Here is a 23,263-nt window from a genome sequence, read left to right on the forward strand (position 1 = left end):
TCCATCATCTGTAAATCTAACATGTGAAGAGGTTGAGCGAAGTATGTTGTTCATACTTAATTTGAAAACCCAGTGGTATCTTATGGCAAGATCCCAACTAAAAAATGGTCAGGCTTACTGGGCTAGTTGCAGGATACTGTGATTTTGACATGGGTGCTAATCATGATGGGTTTAGAGGGTTGTAAGTGTGTGCTTAAAATGAAAACATAATTAAATATTTAAAACCTCTAAAGCTGAGAAATGACACCTAGAATTTGCCTCTGGCTTTTCTCATAGTAAGCAGAATCCTCCTCCCCCCAAACCTGAAGAGAGCCACGCTTTAAAGAATTGTATTCCTGATTACTTTTTACCAGTCATTCAATAACATATTTATGTTTACAGTTTTAGTAAAGCTGATTAACAGTTTTTTCAATGTGTGTGTTTACTGACGTGGCAGATTCCCAGCCTGTAGTCCATGTGATCGCTTCCAGAAGTCAGGATTGGTCAGAACATGAAATTGCCATGGACTCGAGCCCTACCATAATTTACCAGGACCTCTCTGGTGAATCCCAGTCTGCTGCTTCAACCATTAAAGCTCTACTGGAGTTGCAGCAGACAGCAGGTATGTGTCTGGGAAGAAGTGGGTGAATTATATGCAGAAATAACCAGTCCCAAATGAATACCTCAATATTTTTACTTGGTAAACCAGTTGTTTGAAAACCCCAGGCAAAGAATGTTGCACTCCTAATGTTAAAAGCCTGGTAAAAATAGATTTGGAATTATGCAGTTTTGTGTACTGTCATTTCTAGCAAGCCAATGGGGATTGCTCATGTCTGGCTATACTCTGGTCCCTGTATTCACTCTTCGAATCAGTTGCCAATCCATCATTATTGAATATTGTAACTTGGGGCTGTTTTACTGTAAGAAGTATTCCCTGATCAGTGTGCTCATAACTGCAAAGGCTAGCCTGGGTGTGATGCCCTAGAGCAAGCCTTCCACCTGAAATGTTTGAGCTTACGTACTTATTTTTCACTTCATTCCTGGACTTTGGTTTCAAAAAGTCCATCAGCCAGAACACATACTAATGTCCAGACCCTGGACAACTTCTTGGACAGTAAGTTGGCCATCCCCTGGCGGTTTGAGAGTCATATGGGGTTGCAAGCATCCTGCATTAGGATTGTTCCCCCATACTAAGTACCATATACTGTTGCTGCTCCACCTGGCAGAGTACTGGGATCAGTTGCATGTTAGTTTGTTCAAACCTGTCCACTCATCCCGGGGGAAATCCAGTAAATTGTGAGCGTACACTCCCAACTTTAGTGCTATGTCCCTTGTGCCTGCCACAATTTCAGCTTACGTTATATCTGATTCTTTAGAGATCTGGTCTTGAGCTCACTATGTGTGTTACTCTTTCACTGTTTTATGGTACAGGCCTAATTAATTCTGCTGAACAAATATGTTGGATCATAAAGAAATGTATGCTCTCTTGCGGGTGATCAGTAGACTTGAAACAGCGCTCAACAAAAAATAGACACAATATTTACTGTACAATTTCAACATATCTGAATGGACTTTACACATTTTATATTGGCATGCGCTAGAGGCTAAGATTATACATAAAGGAATTTACTTGGCCCTGAAAGCTTGCGTTCTAGTGGTGAAATCCAGAGAGGCATTGGTACACAATGATAGTACCATGTCCCTCTACTGTGTCCAAATGCAAAAGGGATTTTTTTATGCATCTTTTCCACTGACATTGGAGCTGTAGATATTTTCCTGCCATTATAGTCATTACAGATTTCAGCAGCTAAAGGGCAGATAACCTGAGCAGGAATATCCATTCTCCTAGCGAATGGGAGATTCACCAATAAGTCCTCAATTAAATCTTTTAAAACCAGGGGGTGCACCTGGACTTAGAGTGGTCAAGCGAACAAACAATCCCCCAGGATAGGCATTAGTTCCAAATCCCTAGGTTGAATGCTAATATTGGAGAGGAACTTTCTTAAGTACTTTCATCTGGCTCTAGAGAGAACTACGGAAGATCAGGTGTAGCCCAAAGTGTATGGCTATGCTGGTGAATCAGTTTTGGCCCTTCCAAGCCCTGTTTCCAGGCTTTCTCTATTTATTCTAGAAGTAGTACATCTCGTTTCCTCTGAGTTAGCATCTTCTATTTCTGTGGAGAATGGTGTTGTACCTCTGTTCTATTAATCTCTGATCAATGAGGAGCTAGCCTGCATCCATATTGGCCTCTTTTAAAAACCTGGATTTCCTAATGGCTACTAGGATGGACTCCATCAGAACACAATGCGGAAGTCATTGCTTAGATTTTCACACTAGACTTTTAGATAATAGTCAACCTACTCACTGACTGGTTGTCTGTTAACCTGTCCTAGATATCTGGTCTAATCCAGGGTGCAGGAAGACATCAGCAAAATCTACTTAGATGCCAGATAGACACTTAACTTAATGAAGCCACTTTTTTCTCTGATCAGGCACACCACATATCTCTTGGGGATATGGAACTGGTCCTTGCCAGCGTAATGTGCAAAGCCTTTGAGAGCCTTAAGTGATAGTAAACATATATCATGGATCACTTCCTTCTTGTTGGCTTTATATCCATCAAAGCGCACACAGTTCTACTGACTCTGTAAATATACACTATGTGCTATTGACACAAGGTGGTTTTTTCCCATGCCTCCTTATCTGAGTAGGTCCTGCTCAACATGAAATTCATATGCATGTTACATTTTTATATGGGCAGAGCCAGGGTTCTGCATTCATTTTAATGTTGGTGGCAATGATGATGATTGAGCTGTTGTTAAGGCTACCATTAGCAGATGGATCTCTTAATTGTTCTACAGTGGTGCACTCTACACATGACAAACCCTCCATGCAGTCTTCAGATACACTTCATCACAGCTAGGGTTGTTTTTCTTATATTCGTAAGCCATGTACTAGTCTGAGATCAAAACCAGTCAGCTAAGTGTGCTCCATACAGGGATTCTACCGATACAGAGATCTAAAAGTTTCCTCCTGGTACTGTACACATTTTGGTCAGGAGGTTCTTGAAAACTTGTTCACCTAGGCTTATAGTGCATGTGTTGCCTTTTCAGTTTTCAGTGCTGATGAAATCATCCCCAAGAGAAAGAGCCAGAACATGTCAAAGTTACGTTAACTGCAACACCCTCTCACCTTTGTCTGCCAGATCTTTCCTGGGCGCATCCTAGGAGTATGGTGTCTTGTTCACATGGTCAGTCAGGAATCTGTATTAGGGCAAATGCAGCTTGCTATGGTTTTACTTTATTTCAAAGTTCATACTAGTACTGCAATTGGCAGCAAAGTAGAAAAGCCGTTTTCTCAACTCGTTGTTGAGATGGTTGTCTGAAAAAATCTGCAGTATGTCGTCACTGCTCAGCTGACAGATTTGAGTGAGGGAATCGTTCTTGAATCCACTAGACTTACAATGGAGTCAGTTAACTTTTGTTTATTCTGAATTAAAACTGCCTACGATGATATACGGTTTCACATAATGAGGAGAAGAGAAGATGGGTGTTAGAAAGTAACCGGTGCCTTCAGGTTTAGAGGGTAATGCACTTTCCTTTAAGATTAGGAAGAGATGCCTCAAGATTAAAACACGTTTTAATGTAAATACCATGGCATATAATTACTAGTGTGGCTATGTGCTCCCTGCCTTTTTAATGCTGGACTGGTATTCAAGGCTTGGTTTTTGCAGGTCCGGCTCGGTTGGTGCTCAAGCAACAGTTGCACCTTTTCAAGATAGCAGTCACCTTGTCTTGGTATTTTGTCTTCCATGGTTATCTCACCATCCTTGGTTCCGAGCAGTTTATGAACTGGTCAGTGTCCGAGAGACTGTACTATGCTTCCTCTTTCTGGGTTATCTTTTTCCCTGACTTCCGTGCCTAGGTTCTTGGATCTTGCTTGCTCTATCCCCTATAGTTAGATGAGTTGGAGGAGTCTACAGTTATGGCCATCTATCACAATATTATCTATCCCTCAGCCCCACTTCTTCATGGTAAGAATTTGTAATTAGGACCTCGGATGTTAGCAATACAATGGATTGATGTGACTAGATTGTAAATATCAGGATTATTTGTTCCTGATACCTCATATACTCATTCCTCCATCTTTGCACTCCCACCCATCCATCCATCTACTCATGCATTCCTTTTTCATTGCACCATCTATACATCCATCAATTCATGCACTCAATCACTCACTCATCCATGCATTCTTCTAAACACTGACAAGCTCGCCAGTTAGCGAAGAAGTACTTTCATTTTGAAGCCAGATCTATTGGCTTTTCAATTGCTTGTTTAAGCAGAGAAATAAGTGGGACATTGTTGGGAAAGGAAAGTCCCCTTCATTTTAAAAGATATGTGGCCCTGCTCTGAGCGCCCAGCTGTATTGTTGTCTGGATCCCTAATGCAGATATTTTTTTTCTATTCTTAGGCAAACACAGATGTGTTTTATATTTAAAAGACAAACCAATATGCTAACTCTAGAATATTACTTTGCCATTTTTGCATCTAATGCATGCTCTCTTTTTGTTACTGCATACCAGCCCTTTAATTGAGGCTACTAACCATCCATATTAGATTCAAATTGCTGTACTTGCAATGCCCCCCTGAATCAATTTAATTTGTTGCCTCTAATTTCAAACTCCTTCGTATTTGAGGGTTTTACATTTTTCTTTTTAGGTGTATACATCTTTTTAACCTTCTCATATAACTTAATTTTTTAAGCCTTCGCAGACCCCTAAGAAGGTGTCATGCCCCCAGGTTGAGCACCGCTGGTATAGAGCTTCTGTTCTAAGAGCAACAGGGTCGTCTTAAAGGTATTCATTCTAGTTGGACACTTATTGCTGAAAGATCCCTTGGAGACCTTTTTCCTCTTTTGTGCCATTTGTTCAATTAGCTTTACATTATTCACTAACTCCAGTACAACAGGGATCTAGGTGCACAGTCCTGGAGGAGGGGAGGTATATTTAGATCATAAATAATAAAGACATTAAGGGAGCTGGTCTGAAATAACATTTTTACATTTTGTCCCAAACTACCTGTTTAGCAAGTACAGAGGAAGGGTAAAACTATAGCCATGAAGATAGCTGGTAAGTAATCATAATTTTAACAAGCTGTCAGACGATTAGGTTGCCCTTTTGCTAGGATACTGAACTAGTAACATGCAGCAGCTTTAGCAGCAATAACATGCTCATAGTGGTTTCTGTGTGAAAAATGTTGCACCACCGGTATTGAATCACATTGTTGATCAAAAGCACATGTGCATGATCGCTTATCTTAGTGTTGCCTTTGCTGAAATGAATCAGTCCGTTGCCGTTTTAAGTGCAGGAGAGTGATTTTGAAACTTTTATTTAAAAAATCTATTAAACATCAGTTCTTCCTCCTTCATTCTGAAGCAAAACATCTAATCCATTTTTGAGTATGAAATCCCTTCTTAATTTCTGTAATGGAGATTTATGTTCCAGTTTCATCGAATGGTTTCCAGCCAACATGTCACATCTTGGAAGTTCATACATTTTCTTTCTTTAATTATTATTGTTTAACTCATTCAAACTTGATACTCAAGAAGGTCCTTTTGTTCAATATTCAAAGCAGTCAAAGAGTCGAAGCCTAGATCATCCACCATTGACCTCAGCCAAATGGCAGTTCCCATCCAGATGACACAAGAAAAGCACCAGTCTTCTGAAAGCATGTCTATTGCGGTGGTCGAACAAGAGGTTGTGGCTGATTATGTCACTGCAGGTAAGGGGCTTCATTTGCATTGTTTATAGTAGGCACAATACTCTTCGTGTTTAGAATATTAGTACTGCTAACTCATGAGAAGGTGTGATCTTGATGTTGAAGCTCTGGATTTAATCTTAAATTTACATTTTGCCTCAACCACTTGACACACCATCTGATGGGGAAAATTTGATATCTCCCTACCACTCACTTTCTATTTGTAGCTTGGGAACACATAAAAAACTCTTAAGTCATTGTCAGTTTTACAAATATTTATTATTTGTTTTTTTTTTAGTTTTCATATCAAACCATTTCATTTTCAAACAAATTCTTTAACCTTAGTCAATTATCTCAAAAGAAACCTTTGAGTGTATCATTTAGGAAGCTACTATTTTCACTGTATATAGTGTTGTGTTGCACCTATACGTGCCAGGCCTCCAGCTCTGTCTGCCTTACTTATGGGACTACTGATGTCATTGGATAATCCAGGATCAGGCGCATACAACTTAGAAAATCTTACACGTAGATACTTCCACCCACACACAGGCCTTGCTAGCTCTCTACACCATTTTCTTCTTCGTTTTTCTTTCTTTAGCTAATATACTGTTTCAATTAAAAAAAGTTTAAATGGGTTGCTTTCTGAACCATTTCGGTTCTTAGGTCCTTTTCTGCTTTATTAAAGGCATAACTATCGATTTAAAACTAGATTATGAGACTGCATTCCTTCCAATATTCCATTCCTTGCTTGTTTCACTTTGAGTAATGTTAACCTCTGATAGACCAATGCCATTCTTTTGTCTACCTAGGGCTTGGAGCCATCACTATTAGAACAAGCACTGGCGTTGCCAATAGGTCTCGCAGTAGGAAAGTTGGAGCTATTGGTTTTGTAAATGACATTTTATATTTATATATCGTTATTGGCATTGTCAATAATAATATATAAATATAAAATGTCATTTACAAAACCAATAGCTCCAACTTTCCTACTGCGAGACCTATTGGCAACGCCACAGAAGAAAACATAGGCATAATATAGAACTGCATTAAGAAGTACTTATTTCAAGTGTTATTTTTGTATAACAGCCCCGGCCTTCTGCTGGAAATCAAACCCCAGGCAGTGACAGAGCCGATACCAAACAGTGACAGACTTTCCAAGCCCAACCAGGTGGGCCACAGCCCGGATTAGGGGAGGGACGTCATCATGCCTTCATTGGGTACAGTGCCTTAGATGGAGGATGTGTGGACAAGCTGTGCGATGTCTGACGTTGGTGCCTGAGTGATTATGGTATGTGTCTGTGTCTGTCTCTGGTGTATGTGTGTAATTTATGTGTCAAAGTTTGATGTCTGGGTCTGATGTTTAACTCTGATGTTTGTATGCTTTCTGGATCTGACGTCTGTGCCTGTTTCTGAAGTCTGATTCTGATGTCTGTCTGATTCTGATGTGTGTGCCTGATTCTTATGTCTGTTTTTGTTGATGTCTGTGTCTGACTCTGCATAAGCTGGGTGGAGGTGTGGTTTGTTTGTGCTTGATGGTGCCTTTGTGTGCCAGCTGCACGAACTGGGTGTTAGTTTTTTGTGTCTGTGCTTGATGCTACAGTTTGGTGCCTATGTGTGTTGCTAGCACCAGCTGGGTGGCGGTGTGGTGTTCTGTGCTGATGGTGCAGTCTAGTGCCTTTGTGTGCTAGCCTACATAAACAGGTTGTCAGTGGGATATGTATGTGCTTGATGGTGTAGTGTGGTTGAGTGAATGTGCTGGGAGTCAGTGTTTGATGCATTTATACTACTACGAGGTGGTAACTATTAAGCTGGTAGAAAGTACAGTATTTGCACTAGAATATAAACCAGTTCCCAAGTTACAACAAACTAATGTGGACGAGCAAAACATTCTACGAAAGAACTGTAATCAAAGATGTAAAAATATGTTTAGCTACAGATTATCTGCTAGATGAACAGGTTTCAGCTTTAATTGTCAACGAGACTGAGATGGAGGCAGCAAGTATCTGTTCACACCTCTAAGTGTGCATCAGGGAAAACTAAGTCATCATGTTATAAAAATCTGAAAACGTGTGTTAAAAAGTGTGATATTGCGCACCACGGCGATTACTGTAAGAAAGATTGTGACCATGTTATTGCATATGGTTGTAAAGTGGGCCAGCTTCCTGAGAAGAGGTATGCAGCAACTCTGTAAGCGAGCACACCAGTTCCACTGTAGGGGGCCCACCGCCGCTCTTTGCTGTGATAATGGCACAATATCCAATTAAACAAGTGGTCGACTTGTGGGACTGAGTGCACGCACTGGCGCAAGAGGGATTACACCAACCCCTCACCTAAAAACGGCGGGAAAGACTGCGACGGCCCAGCCCCGCAGTCTAAAAACTGCACCGGTGGCTTGTGCATGCAAAGTAAGTCTGGGCAGCAACGGATCAGAGAAAGGGATGAGGACCGAGAGGGGTGGGTCTCTCGAAAAAACAAGAGTGACGGGCGCTGTTGACTTGGTTTGATCGAAGACTTCTGTGAAGGGCCCGGGCGATTTCTCTGATCTCTATACCCTGCTGTACGGTCTAGCTATTAATATGTACCACTTTTAATAATGTATTTACCAAAGTACCATGATCAAAATTAGCACGACTCTTAGCAGTGTCAGCAGAGAGGCCAATGACTGAATGAGCATGAAGTTTGAGCTCCATTTTACGCCTTCCTGAGGAGTTTGGGAGCATTTTGAGAAGCATGCACCGCTGTGGACGAGCCCGACCCCTCGTTTCACCAGAAACAAACGCGCCTGAGTCATCATCTAAACACCAAGATGTGATCTAATGAAATGTTACTGCACGCCGCATAAGAAAATGGCGTCCTACTGCACTTGTCCTATGAGAAATGGCGAGTACCGATAGCAAACCATGGAACCCTTGACTAGGGATTGCACCAACCCCTCACCTAAAAACGGCGGGAAAGACTGCGACGGCCCAGCCCTGCAGTCTAAAAACTGCACCGATGGCTTGTGCATGCAAAGTAAGTGTGGGCAGCAACGGATCAGAGAAAGGGATGAGTTGGTATGGATGTTTGATGGGAACAAACAGGATCCTGGACACTACCTCCAATTTACGTCCCTGTGTCACTTCCCTAGAAAACAAGTGCAAGTGGATAACGAGCCAGATTGAGCAGTGAGGAGTTATTTTATGTCACGCTGTAAGGAGAGTGCAGTGTGAGAAAAGACTTGATGCCTTAAGTGCTGGAGAGTAACGGGACAGAGCGAACAGCACGCAAGTGAAAGGGGAAGCGGAGCGAGCTGCGCGCTGTTCTTTTGAAGTCACGCATTGAGGAGAGTGCTGCGCATGAAAAGTCTCAGTGGCTGATTTGACTATTAATTAAAGCAGTGTGGTTAACAGCAAATGTGTAAAGACTAACCAGACGTTGAGAGCCAAATAAAGTAAAGTAAAACAACCTACTTACAGTAGAAGTTCGGGAACACGGCCTGGGGGAAGCTGGCTGGGGAGGGGGAGGAGAAATCCAAGGAAGGCTGTGTGCGGGGAGAGAGGGGAAGTGCTGGAGCTGGGGAACAGATGGCCTGGGTGAAGCTGGCTGAGGAGGGGGAGGAGAATTCCAGAGTTGAAGCACCGGGAAACTGAAAATACGGCCGGCCATCCAAGAATAATTAGGGGAGGAGAAGCCGAGAAGCCGCAGAGCGCACGCTGGGCGAAGCCCTTTGATGTGCTGCGAAGATGAGCGGCTGGGAAACTGAAAGTACGGCCAATAGGAGGGAGGGAGGCTGATGAGCGTGCTTGTTTGGTCACGTGATTCACGTGAACTTAAACAAAACCGCACGAACGAAACCCTTGGTTTCACAAGCGTTTTGAGGACATGAATTCTCGCTCCGCTCAATGCGCTTGCTTGCATTGATAGGTCGCGAGACCTAAAAAACGTTGGTCAGAAAAATGTTGTTAGTGAATGGTGCTGGAAATGTTGTTGAAATTTGCAGAAAGAAGTTGATAAAGAAGAACAGTGAACATATTTTTATAATTTCTTTTTAATCCTGGAACACCACTTTTTTGGTTTTCATCTTTTCAGTTGTTGAATGACTTTGATTATCTTGTTCTGAGATTCAGCCAGAAGGGAATATAGGATGCTTTGATTCAGAGAAGTGCTCATCTTATGAGTAATATGTTTAATGTGGCAGCAGCAGTTGGGTCTTAGCAGGGAAATTGACTCCTGTCTACATCACTCAATGTTTTTAGAGAAAACACAGTGGTGGGTGCTCCCTATGGAGTGGAGTTATCGAGTAGCTCTAATTTGAAGCCCATATGTTTTTCACAAAACGTTTTCCTGAGGCAAATCTACAGCCTCCCTAAATCTATGCCTGTACTTTGGTTACATGTAGAACTTCGTGTTACAAATAGAGGTATTATCATAGCCATCATGTTTTAAGCTCAATTATGGTCATATTCAATAGTCCTTCTGTATCGCCTGTTGGAAGATCTCTTGAGAAGTGAAGAAGACTTAAAACTTAACTAGTTGGCTCATGGCCATATATTGTTGTAATACTTTATTCGATATATACATATATCATAAAAGTACAAACAAATTACACATAAAAACAGATATTTAAAATATTATATTCATTTTAATTCATAAGATAAAAATACATTTAAAACAACCATTTATACAAAAAACAGACATAAAGTGCATATACAGTGAAGGGGTTTATATAACAGATTAGCTGTAATAGCCTAACTTTTATCAGAGATTACCAACCTTGTGCGTATACGCCATGCACTTGCTAAATACTTAGGTACCCCGCATACAAGGAACAGAGATGTAGTATCCGATGAGAAAATACGCAGGGCAATCCTAAAGTCTCTCACTCCCAGCTCCCTACACACAAGTTTTAACCATCTTGTTCTAGGTCTTTTGTATGCTATGCAAGCGAACAAGAAGTATGGTAGGGATTCACTCGTGCACGGACACCCAGGGCAAGAATGCTGATGAGCCCTCATTCCTTTCCAACCCTCCGTAAATTTATTAAGAGGGAGTATCCCATATCTCATTTTCAGGAATAGGGACCTATCTCTTGGGATTTGGATGAAGTCTAGGAAGGGTTCGAGCATCCTAGTGGGTTTATGTTCCATAAATTGGCTAGTTAGAACCCCCCACTTTGTGCTTTTCAATTCCTCCGCTTGCACCCACTCCCAGTAATTTTTTTTGATAATTTGCTTATGGGGAGGGGGCTGGGAGGTCCAGCATTCTCCCAAACCCAAATCCAAGACCAGCTGTCTCAGTTTGTTTAGCCACTGGATCTTATTTGCACTATTCATAGTGATCAGCTCATCCAATACCAAGGCGTAATTTGCCAGTTCTGGTGTCCTTCTAAGGCGCACCCAGAACAGCAATGGTCAGAGGCGCACTATATCTGCAATTGAATGTTTGCCCATGTCTGCAAAAAGGGGTTTTAAGGGGGTCGAGATCGGAAGGGCAACTAGATCCCTCATAAACTTATTCTCCGCTCTTACCAGGTCCAGGGTGTTCTCACCGCCCCACAGCTCTGAACCATATACAGCTGAGGCCAAGGCCTTACCGTCGTAAACTGTCAAAGCTGGGGCTACTGGCCTACTGATGGACAAGCGCTGGTTTCTCAGAATAACCCCAGAGACTCTCTTGAGGTTTAGTAGCATTTTGGCCACATGGGAGTCCCATTTCATTCTGTTGTTAATCCTGACCCCCAAGTAGTCAAACTCCTCCACCACCTCTAGCGGGGACCCATTAAGGGTGATATTTATTCTCCTAGCTTTTTTAGTTGTAGATAACACCATCAGTATGGTTTTGGAGGTGCTTACAGTGAGCCCCCACTCATCACAAAACAGACTAAATCTGTCTATTAGCCTGTGGAGACAGGAGGGAGTTTTAGACAACAATAGGGTGTCGTCTGCAAAGAGGAGGGTAGGTTTTTTCTCACCGGCCAGGACTGGGGCATCCGCAGGCTATATATTGCTTTTGCAATATGCCTGAATGATTTCAGTCATGGTCCAATGAGGATTACTCTGAAAGGTATTACTGCAGCACTTCAAATAAATTCTGGAATAAGAGGACGCTTGAAGATATTAATGTATTTATTTGAAAAGTTTTATATAGCGCGAACATGATCTACCAGGGTACCAGAGCGCTGTACAAAGAAGCAGTCAAGAGAAGCAGGTAAAGGTGTAAATACTAAACTCTTCTTTTCTGCATCTGTTGGCAGAGTGGCTGAAGAAGTTTAAGACCATGCCTGTTCTGAGTTTTCAGGGTTCCATTCACCCACTAGAGAGATCATGCCATCTGTTGTATAAATAGTTTCAGGAACAAATATCCCTACAGTTATTGAATAGATATCAATGCTCTGGAGACGAGAATAATGTCCAGGAGTAATCAAAAATATATGTGTGATTAAAGGTGTAATACATATCCATGTGTGGAAGATTAACTCCACTGGGGCCATCCTCAAAGGGTGTTAAAAATATGGAAACAAACAGGCACGAGACATTAAATGACCATATGTTGTATCCACAATAAGGGTCTCTCATTTACGTCAAGGAGAACACTACTGCACCCAGAAGTCTTATACACATATTTAAAGGGTCAGGGTGTTTAAAGTCAAAGACGTTTCAATCTATGATTAATGCAGGATCATCATCAGGGCTTCAAAATACATGCCCGATTACATTTATTGGTGTGCAAAGAATACATGTCATCTTATGTATAGTTAACAACACCCATGGAGAAAATTTGGAAGAAGACAATGGGAACAAGCATTGGAAATGCAATAGGTCTCGCATCATTAGAGTTAGTGCTTTTAGAATTGTTTATGGTTTTTTGTTTGTAAATCTTTAGCATTGTTGTTTCCTGTAGCCAATGCTAAAGAATTACAAATAAAAAAAGCCATACACATTTCTAAAAACTCTAACTGAAATGGTCTGAGACCTATTTCACTGTGTGAGGGTGAGGGTGAGGGTGGGTGAGGGTGAGGGTGAGTGAGGGTGAGGGGTTGAGGGTGAGTGAGGGTGAGGGGTTGAGGGTGAGTGAGAGTGAGGGTGAGTGAGGGTGAGTGAGGGTGAGGGGTTGAGGTTGAGGGTGAGTGAGGGTGAGGGTGAGTGAGGGGTTGAGGGTGAGTGAGGGTGAGGGTGAGTTAGGGTGAGGGGTTGAGGGTGAGTGAGGGTGAGGGGTTGAGGGTGAGTGAGGGTGAGGGGTTGAGGGTGAGCGAGGGTGAGTGAGGGTGAGGGTGAGTGATGGTGAGGGTGAGTGTGAGTGAGGGTGAGGGTGAGTGAGGGGTTGAGGGTGAGTGAGGGTGAGTGAGTGAGGGTGAGGGGTTGAGGGTGAGGGGTTGAGGGTGAGTGAGGGTGAGTGAGGGTGAGGGTGAGGGGTTCAGGGTGCAGGTGTTATTTCAAACGAGAAATAAATATTGCTGCTAAACTTAACTACATTAATACGTGGAATATATCCATTAACTGTCCCAAATGCGTTCCCGTAAATTATATATATTTTGTTTTTACCACATTTTCTTTTCTTAAAGGATTTTTTTGTTCATTGTTTGACTTACAACAACATATCTTTGATTATTTGTACATCCTTGTATTCTTATGATTCATAGAATGCGATCAACATTGAATTCGTTGGTCAAACAGACAGTACAGCACAAACATTAAATCATTGCTATAAATCAATATAAAAACTCACCACCCCTCTTGAATCGCCGTCACTCATTCCATGCTACATGCATTCTCATGACATACACTCTCCCAGGAAGCCCGTAAAGAAGTTTTTTTTTTCAATTTGGCCCAAAAATTAGGCCTGTTCACGTTTAGTCTTCCATTATTGCGCCTTGATCTGGGGTCTCCGCATGGCATTTTTGTAGGTTTAAAAAAACCTTTTTGGATAATGCGGTAAAAAAATTACATATATATATATATATATATATAAATATATATAAATATATATATATATATATATATATATATATATATATATATATATATACATACATATATACACATATATACACACACACATATAATTGGGGGAACCCATTTGGGCCAGTGACAATGTGATCAAGGGCTCTTGAAGCCCGAAACGCGTCGTTGCAGGCTGGAAAAGAAACGCAAATAAAATCTGCATCTTGCCTGACTCGCTGTGGTGGTCTGTGTTCCTTCCTCGCCGCACGTCGGAAGTGGTGGAAATTGTTTGGTATATATATATATATATATATATATATATATATATATATATATATATATATATATATATATATATATATATATATATATATATATATATATATATATATATATATATATATATATATATATATATATATATATATATATATATATATATATATATATATATATATATATATATATATATATATATATATATATATATATATATATATATATATATATATATATATATATATATATATATATATATATATATATATATATATATATATATATATATATATATATATATATATATATATATATATATATATATATTTGGGGGAACCCATTTGGGCCAGTGACAATGTTGGATATATTCCACACATTAATTTTGATAGGTTGAGCGGGAAATGGGAATACTTATTCGATGTTTGTCTCCCGGGTGTTCCAGAACCTAACATTAAGCATTAGAGGGTACCATTTGTGGTTAGGATGTGTTATTTAATTTTTTTTTTTACAGGTGGTGCACCTTACCGGGTTCTGGTTATCCATGCACCTATGCCGCTTGTATTTCAAGCGTGGCTTGCAGACGCTTCTTGTGATCTGCACGCTCTGTCCTCCCACTGCTCGTCCTCGCTGAGGCAGTGATGTAGCCTGACCTCTCGGATTCGGGTTCAGCAGCCTCTCTTACCGCATTCAGCTGGGTTAGAGGGGCGTGGTGGGGGGGGGGAGGCGGGGCGGTATGGGTCAGCAGGAGAGCTAAAACCGGTCAGCCAGGAGGAGGGCGAGAGGCAGTAGGAAGAATGGGCGCGTGACAGGAGCAGGCCTCGCGGTCTGCCCTGACACGTATTCGACCACATGATTCGAATACAACCCACTGAATTGTGATTGCTTGTGAGCACAATTTGCCATCAGCTGTTCTCATTAACGATTTCTGTAATCAGACAGAACGATAATGACCTTTACACAATGATAGGTAAACAGGACGCTTAGCTTTGACTGACTAATCAAAAATACAATTTCTCACCCCCGCATTAAATCTTTGTAAATGATGTATGTCAAAGTGCATGCTAACCATGGATGATCGCGCGCCTTAATGAGCGGCAGCCTGTTCTCTGGTAAGATGCGGGTGCTGTACTGGTCTGTTTCATTACTGAAAAAATAAGAGTGTTGTTGTATTGTAGGAATCACGACTGCTTACAAAAAAAATCCTGCTACGTGCAAAGGTTGTATAAATACTGCCTGAATGACAAGGAGTCCAAAAAGATATTCAGATTTAGGTCATGAGGTCTCATTTATTATTCAATATTGCATTCTGACCTTTATCAGCGAGGTCAGAAGATGGTGTTCTCTTGCTGGCTGAATTTTTATGGTGATAGCAAAGCCAGCAACTCGCACAGATAACATAATTACTGTGTCGTTATTTGGCCTATTCTGAAAGCTTTCTCCATAATGAAGCATATATTGTGGATTGGCCGATGGCGCTCAGCTGACGTATGGCAGTGGTCACGTTGGGGAGGTTCAGCATTGATTCGTGCAGAGGGCGCTCACCCAGCAGGCATGAAAACACCCGCACCTTCGGATACCCGATCATTTTGTAATTGCACCTTGACTAAACAAGCAAAGCAACCCCTGAACACAAGGGGCTGTGCAATCACCGCGGAGAAGAGGAAGGCGTCGCGTGCTGGGGGAGGGGGGAGGAGAAACGCGACATGGCAGGCAGGGGAGGGGGCGGAGCGGGGGTGTGGGAGGAGTGCGGGAACAGACGGCGAGGGGAGGAGAGTAGGAGGAGGAGAGTAGGGGAGGCACGGCCTAGTTGCCGTGCAATCAAGAAGTGAGGGGGCGGGAGAGTAGGCAAGGCAGGCGGCTGGGGGCATGTGCACGCGCTTTTAAGCTCAATGCGCATGCGCATTGAGCTTAAAAGTCACGGGCACTGCAAGGAATCGCCACGATTCCTTGCAAGTTGGAAAAAGAGTGGATAAGCCCCCATAGTCTTGCTTGCTCGATGCGCATGCGCATCGACAGGCGAGACCTAAAAAGCAGAAATCGGAAGTATGTACCACTTCGAGCAAGCATATGTAGTTGTGCCAAGGTAAAGTGTGACACCATGGTCGTACCTTGAGGCGGTCAGCTGATTCACAGGTTTGAATTCAGAAGCCCAAAATTGTATTTCTAATTTGCTATTTTACCACCTTACTTTAATTGGAAACTGTCTATGAAAACTGAAGTGGTAGGACTAAAAAAGAGAGCCAGTCTCACAAGAGTGGCATTTCAATCCCTTCACAGGCTGCAATATTATACTCTACAACAACAGAGGGAATCTTTGCAACAGAGATGATCAAATAGAGGAAGAGGGTTACTCACTTGTGCTGGAGGAGAGGGGTGGGGTAGGGGCGGGGTTTTCTCTGATTCCCTTTATCCTTCAGCTTCTCCCTTAGGGGCCACACCTCAAAGCATATGGGTGCTAAACATTGTACTCAGTCTGCTGATTTGTTTTCTCTTTGCTCAAATTAATCACCTATACCAGTGATTACACCAAAGAAATTTTTTCAAAGCCATCTAGGAGAATTACTTTGGGATAACAAGATTCTCCTAGAGAAGCAAGCTGTGAAAAAGGTCCCAACATCCCAGGAAGGAATTTGAATTTTCTCCAGTATTCAAACTTTCATAGATTCACACGCTTGAATAATTCCCGGTCATCGAGATGGGAGTCCATAGTAGTCTATAGAAGCAATAGTACAATAGACATAGAACATAGAGGCCTAAGGCCTTTTGTTTAACAACATGTCACTGTCCTTAACAAAAAAGAAGCAAACTTAAAATAACCGATCAGATGATACGATACCACCCTTTGGAACCTTCCTGAAAGAAGCTGCAGTGCATCAGATTTTTTGACGCACGTTGTGCTTGGGAGTCTTCACTGAGCTCAGCTCAGTTTTCTTACGTCTTCAGTCACAACTATCTAAAGAAGATTTTCACAGCGTTTTCTACTTTACATCAGTGGTTTCCCTCCACAACTGCCTACTCTTGGTCTTTTGGTGCTTCAAACTGGTTTCCACCATGCCAGAGACACCAAAAAAGGGACTCCTCCGATCCTGTGTAACATTTAGGAAGAAGAGGCTCTACACTCAGGACCCTCATAAAGACTGTATCTACTGCCTCTATCCAGAGCACAAAACCTGTGAATGTAAGGTATGTCACACATTTTCTAACAAGACCTTAAAGAATAGAAAATGACGTCTCTTCTCTGGCTGCTAAAACTTAAATCCATAGACACCCCTCTCTCTGAAGCAAGAAGCCACACCTCCTCTGTCATCTTCTAATACACCTGTTAAAAGAGCTAGAGAGGATACATTAGCTCATGTCTCTCTAGAACCGCCCACAAAGGCGTCAAAAAGACTTCTGAGGGTGCCCATAAGCACAGAAGCCCTTCCAAATCGCCTCACAAAAGTGCTTTACTTCCATCTAAAAAGAAGAGAGGCCAGACTTCTCTTCAAAATCACTTCAGAAGTCTACTTTAGAGCCCCTAACGCCTCCGCCTGTAGTGCAGCACACTTTTTAAAAAAAAACAGCATTAGCAGCGCCGACGGATGGCTCATCGATGGCATCTCCATCAACTAAGACATTGACAACGCCTTCATCATCGTCTTCAATGATGTCTACAGTTAACCCCATCAAAGTGTCCGTGGCGGCGGCAACGATTATTTTGTCAATGGCTCCAGCGATGTTAATGGCGAACTTATTGATTTCGTTGACGGTTGGACCTCCATTGACGGAGCGCTTGACGACGTCACTGTCGACGACGCAGAAACTGATGACGGATCCTCTGAACACTGGTGCCTTCCCGTCTACAGAGCCTTACCTGCTGACGATTCCACTGTCGACAATCAACACACTGTCTACATTGCCTCTTTCATCGTCAATAACATTGTCAATGATTCAGGTTAAAAAAGTTTTTAAAACTGATTACACTATCACTTACCTCCCCAAGTAAGGTGTCCTCACTGCTTACATCACATCAATACTCGATTTGAGGGAGGTCAACAAATTCTTCAAGAAACAATCCTTTTGCATGGTTATGCTCTAAGACATATTTCAGCTCCTCAACAACAGAGATTACATGTCCTCCCTTGATTTCAAAGACTCCTACTTTCATGTACCTAACCATCCCAAACTCAGAAACTTCCTCAGATTCACAGTTGCCGGTAGCCACTTTCAATTCCGGGTGTTACCATTTGGTCTCAGATCGGCCCCCTACATTTTTACAAACTGTCAAACTGTCGCACTTTATCTCAGCAGCGCCATCAGGTCTTCCCATAGCTCGACGACTGGTTGGTCAAAGCACATACACACCAGTCGGTGAAGGCATCCACCAAAGCCTGCTTACGCTTATTTAACGAGTTTGGACTCATCTCAACCCGGACAAATCAATACTCCAGCCTTCACACCGGATAATATTCCTAGGAGCCATACTTGGCACATACACCAATATGGCATACCAAACCACTGAGAGGCAACAGGAAATGCTCAACCTGCCACGATCAAGACAAAAGAGTTCATTTACAGTTCACCTCTACAAGTCTTTCCTTGGTATGATGTCCTCGTGCATTCACCTCATACCGTACTGCTGTCTATATGTACGTCCATTTCAGGAAGCATTGGATACCCAGTGGTCCCCAGCGACAGGATAATTTGAATATATCATTCACATTGATCATGATTAAGTTGCTCGACTGGTGAACTCAACCAACAAATCTCTCTGCAGGTGTCCTGTTTCTTCCCCAGCCATCTCCGGTGGTAATTACAGCAGGCACCTCCTTGGATGGGTGAGGAGCTTACCTCCAAGACCTTCAGGTCAGAAGCAAATGGCCAACTTTACATCACAGCCTGTACATCAATCTGCTCGAACTAAGAACAGTATTCCTTGCTCTGCAAGCCTTCCTTCCCAGAATTCGGTAATCACCAGTGCACGTGCGGACGGGCAGCACCTCAGCAATGTACTACAAGGAGGCACCAGATCTTGCTTGCTGTCCCAGTTAATGCAACTAATCTGGCAATGATGCATCCAATACAAGGTGCACTTAACTGCGGAGCCTGTACCAGGAATACTAAACACCATAGCAGACACTTTAAGCAGGCTCAAAACTTCCTGCCACAAGTGGGAACTGGACCAACACATTCTGGATCTCACGTTTCTCTAGTGGGGCAAACCAAAGCTTGATCTCTTTGTGATCCCTCCCCCCCCCCCCTTTCCCCCCAATACCAATTGCCAGTTCTTCACAAGTTGGCAACTCCAACAGGGGTCTTGGGGAATGCCTTTTTAGTTGCATGGTAGGGCATATTTGCCTAAACCTTTCCACCGATTCCCCTCATTCCAAAGGTACTCAGGAAGATGAAGGCCCAGCCCCGTCAGATCATCCTGAAATCCCCTGCGTGACTACGTCACACAGAGCTGCTCCTACTCTCAGTGAGTCCCCCCATTTGGCTCAAAACGATTCCCTCACTGATAACAATGAGCCAGGAACAAGTGCTCCATCCGGATCCCAGATCAGTCAAATTGTTAGCTTGACTCTTGAGTTCTGAGAATTTGGCCTGTGAACATTCCCTCCGACTGACTGCAGAAGAATACTTGCTAAAGGAAGGGTGTACAGTACAAATAAAACCTACTGCATTTGGTGTCGAAGTGCTAACTTTCATCCCATCTTATCTTCTCCTGAACAGATTTTACCGTACCTTAACACATTGCACAATCCGGCCTAGCTCATGCCTCTATTAAGGTGCATCTTGCTGTGTTCAGGGCATATCCACCATTTTGACCGCCTCCTTCAGATTGGCATCCCAACACAGTATTGGGGCATTAATGAAATCTCCTTTTGAGCCAATACATAAAGCGGACATTAAATACCTCTCCTGGAAGGTAGCCCTCCTTCTTGCTCTAACCTCTACACATTTAGTAAGTGAGATTCAACCTTTTACCATCCGAGAGGTATTTCTTCAGCTCAGAAAAGATAGTTATCCTAAGTACTAACCCAAAATTCATTCCTACGGTCACTTCAGACTTTCACATCAGTGAACCTGTATTTCTAAAATCATTCTTTCCAAATCCTCTAACAGTGGCTGAGTGAGCGCTTCACTCGCTAGACATCAAAATGTGCCTGAAGTTTTACTTGGGCAAAAACTAAATCTTTCAGAAAAACCAACCAGCTCTTTGTCTCCTTCAGCGCACCAAGGAAAGGTCTTCCGCTAACCAAGCAGTGCATATCTAGATTGATATAAAAAAATATTCTTTTTTGGCATCAAAATGCCGGACGGCCTTTGAACTCTAAGTATAGGCTTGTTCCACAAGAGCCATTTCCACATACATGGCATTGTTTGTGGTGGTGTTGTTGCCAGATATCTGCTGGGCAGCAACCTGTAAAAGTGCACACACCTTTACGCAACATTACTTGGTGGATTCAGACGTCCTCAGAGACTCAGCAGTGGGACAAACCGTTCAACATCTCTATCAATGAAGGTGAGCTATTTTACTGTTACCACCATCTGCTTACGTTGTTTATGCCCATTTGCTATGCTGTATTTATATTCTTCTATGGGGTTTCAAACTGTTATTGATGTGTGTGTATATGTATGTATAATATATAGCATGTCTACAAAATGTGCATATTACTTTTTTAAACAACTGTAACACCCACTGGTTAGCCACCCATTTGGGAGGATACTGCTTAACAATCTATGCAAAGCATGTGTAGCTACAGCACACATGCCTTGAACCGATTATGTCACACTGTAAGCATTTTATCTTGGCATGTAGAGCTGTAGATGTTTTAAAATGCCCCAGGATCCCCGCACATAGGCAGAACTATTCCGTGCTTATGACCATGATGAAGATTCCCCGTAAGAGAACTAGGATTAGAGGTAAGTAACTTTTTCATCTGAGTCATGGAGGGACATGCGTGGGCCTATATTTCAAAAGGATAGCTTTTCCTTTTAGAAATTTATAGAGGCCAATTATGTTTAGTAGACATACAGATTATAATGCATGGAATGGTAAAGGGTCGCCTTTAGAGCCTAGCTTCTGAAAAGATGGATCACTTACGGCTCAGTCTTCTCATATAGGGTTTCCCCATCTATTTTCTCTTGCTGATGATGCTATTATGACGAATCCCTCATTTTGTTGCATTGATTTGTTTTCCCACTTATGTAATGCCATCACTTTACAGTTGATTATGTTTGTGTAGTGTACCAGTTGGTTTGTTTCATGATGATTGTTTAAATCAAGCACTCACTTTTAAGCAAGGGAAGAGGTTTTTTTTTTTTAGATGTTTTGGTTGAACCAATGCTTACCCTGTTTACCTAAGAATGCAGATTGAGTCTTCCCACATTTTTGGGGACACTCTTAAGTTAAAAGATTCTGCCCTTGGGGTTCCATATAAAGTCTCGGGTAAGGGTATCTAGTATCCTAAAAAAGTTGTCAGATAATTATTCAAGGAGTGTACTTATCAAGAAGTTAGGGATGGGGAGATTATCATTTTTACGGGTTCAATCCTGTCCCACTAAGTAATATACCTGGGAGTCCCCGAGTCTAGTATGTTATTTGGTATCACTTTCTCATTATATCCTACAGAGTTAATTTTACTTTTTTTCGAACCAGATAACTAGGTATTTAAATTGCTTAATTCTAGAGGCTCCCGTCTTAGACCTTATGTTCCACAAGAGACAATTGCCAACATTGTTGAACGGTAATAGTTTTTTTCCTTTAGATAGTGGTCTGAGGCACTATCATGGGTCAGATCCAAATGGAATGGCATATATGTTTCCAGGCTCCCTGATAGAGATAAGGAGACAAGTAAAAACAACAAAGGGAAACGGTACAACCCTTTCTTGTTCCTTGATAGGGTTGGAAGCTTTGAGAAGACACTTCATTGAAGTGGTTGCCATATTCCACTATACCAATTAACTTCTCACCTTGAATCTAAAGAGAACAGCCAACCAAAAGACCCGAGATAGTTTTTAAGAAGCCTTTTTTTTGCTTCTAGCACCATGGTAATTGTTGGTCATTTCAGCAACTTGGTCTTTTTAACTATGACTTGTCTTGAATTATTGCTTACTTACCTATGTTTGTAAAGTAGGTATGGTTGCTGAAACGTTTGCATATATCTTACAGAGTTAGAGATTTGGGCTGAACGTTATTATAGTCTAATATGTCTTTTCCCTCTTCAGGTATAGATAAACCATCACTCATTTACATACAGTCACTAACGTACTCTTACATCCTCACACAGCTCCACACTGACTCACACAGCTCCACACAGATACACACAGCTCCACACGGATACACACACTCACAACACCCCCACACACAAGACCACACACTCACACAACCCCCCACACGCTCATAGCTACATAACCCCTCCCATGCACACATACAGCCACACAACTCCACACACACTCACAAAACCTAATCCTAACAAACATACAGTCTCACACGCACACATACTGACACACACCCACACAACCCCCACAACCACCCATACAACCCCTCACTCCCCTACCAAACTCCCCCAAAACCCCATTGTAACATACTGACACACAACCCCACAATAACACTCACAGCCCTGCACACAACCATACCCAAAAATAACCTCAACCCACACGAAAATAACCTCAACCCACACGAACACACACAATCCCACACACTAATACAAATACGCATACAACCCCCCACACACCCACACATTATTACCCATACACACCCACACAATACCACCCATACACACAAACACACAACCCCAAGCACACATACCTACACAATCACTCATTTACACACAGTTGCATACACACGTGCAAACTCATACACTCAATCTGGACCACAACTCCATACTGATGCGCACACACACACAAACCCACTCACAGGCTCAACCCCACAACCTAACACACACCCACAATAACCCGTCCTAACACACACTCATACAGACAACCCCTTCACTCTCTCACACACAAGCTCATTTACACACCCACAGAAACTCAGACACACACTTATACTCACACAGACACACTCCACACATTAACCACATTCATGCATACCCACAAAACCACCACACATAACACACCACCCTTACACATTCTCACACAACCACACACACACCCATACAATCTCACACACACTCACAAAACCACACATTCACATGCACACAAGGCCAAGCACACCCCTCCACACAACTCCACATACACAACTACACGGCCTCACACTCAGTGGGAAAGTCCTCTCTGAGTTCTCAAGTGTATTGATGTCTGGATAACTAATGCTAATGTTTGTTGTCATAGGCCAACAGTGGTCAT

General features: G+C 42.2%; 1 protein-coding gene across 12 annotated transcripts in view; it reads left to right on the forward strand.

The window, feature by feature from the left end:
* Positions 1 to 23,263, forward strand: part of EMSY (EMSY transcriptional repressor, BRCA2 interacting) — a 339,048-nt gene that overhangs the window by 243,032 nt on the left and 72,753 nt on the right. For 4 of the 12 annotated variants that reach the window (XM_086933870.1, XM_086933874.1, XM_086933872.1 and 1 more), the window contains 2 exons: positions 437 to 601; positions 5,610 to 5,759. In XM_086933870.1, the coding sequence (XP_086789996.1) occupies positions 437 to 601; positions 5,610 to 5,759 (315 nt within the window). The remainder of the gene's footprint in view (positions 1 to 436; positions 602 to 5,609; positions 5,760 to 23,263) is intronic. The other 8 variants (XM_086933871.1, XM_086933875.1, XM_086933877.1 and 5 more) reach the window with 2 other exon arrangements.

Source organism: Lissotriton vulgaris, chromosome 8, assembly GCF_964263255.1.
Source record: "Lissotriton vulgaris chromosome 8, aLisVul1.2, whole genome shotgun sequence".
Classification (NCBI taxonomy): Eukaryota; Metazoa; Chordata; class Amphibia; order Caudata; family Salamandridae; genus Lissotriton; species Lissotriton vulgaris.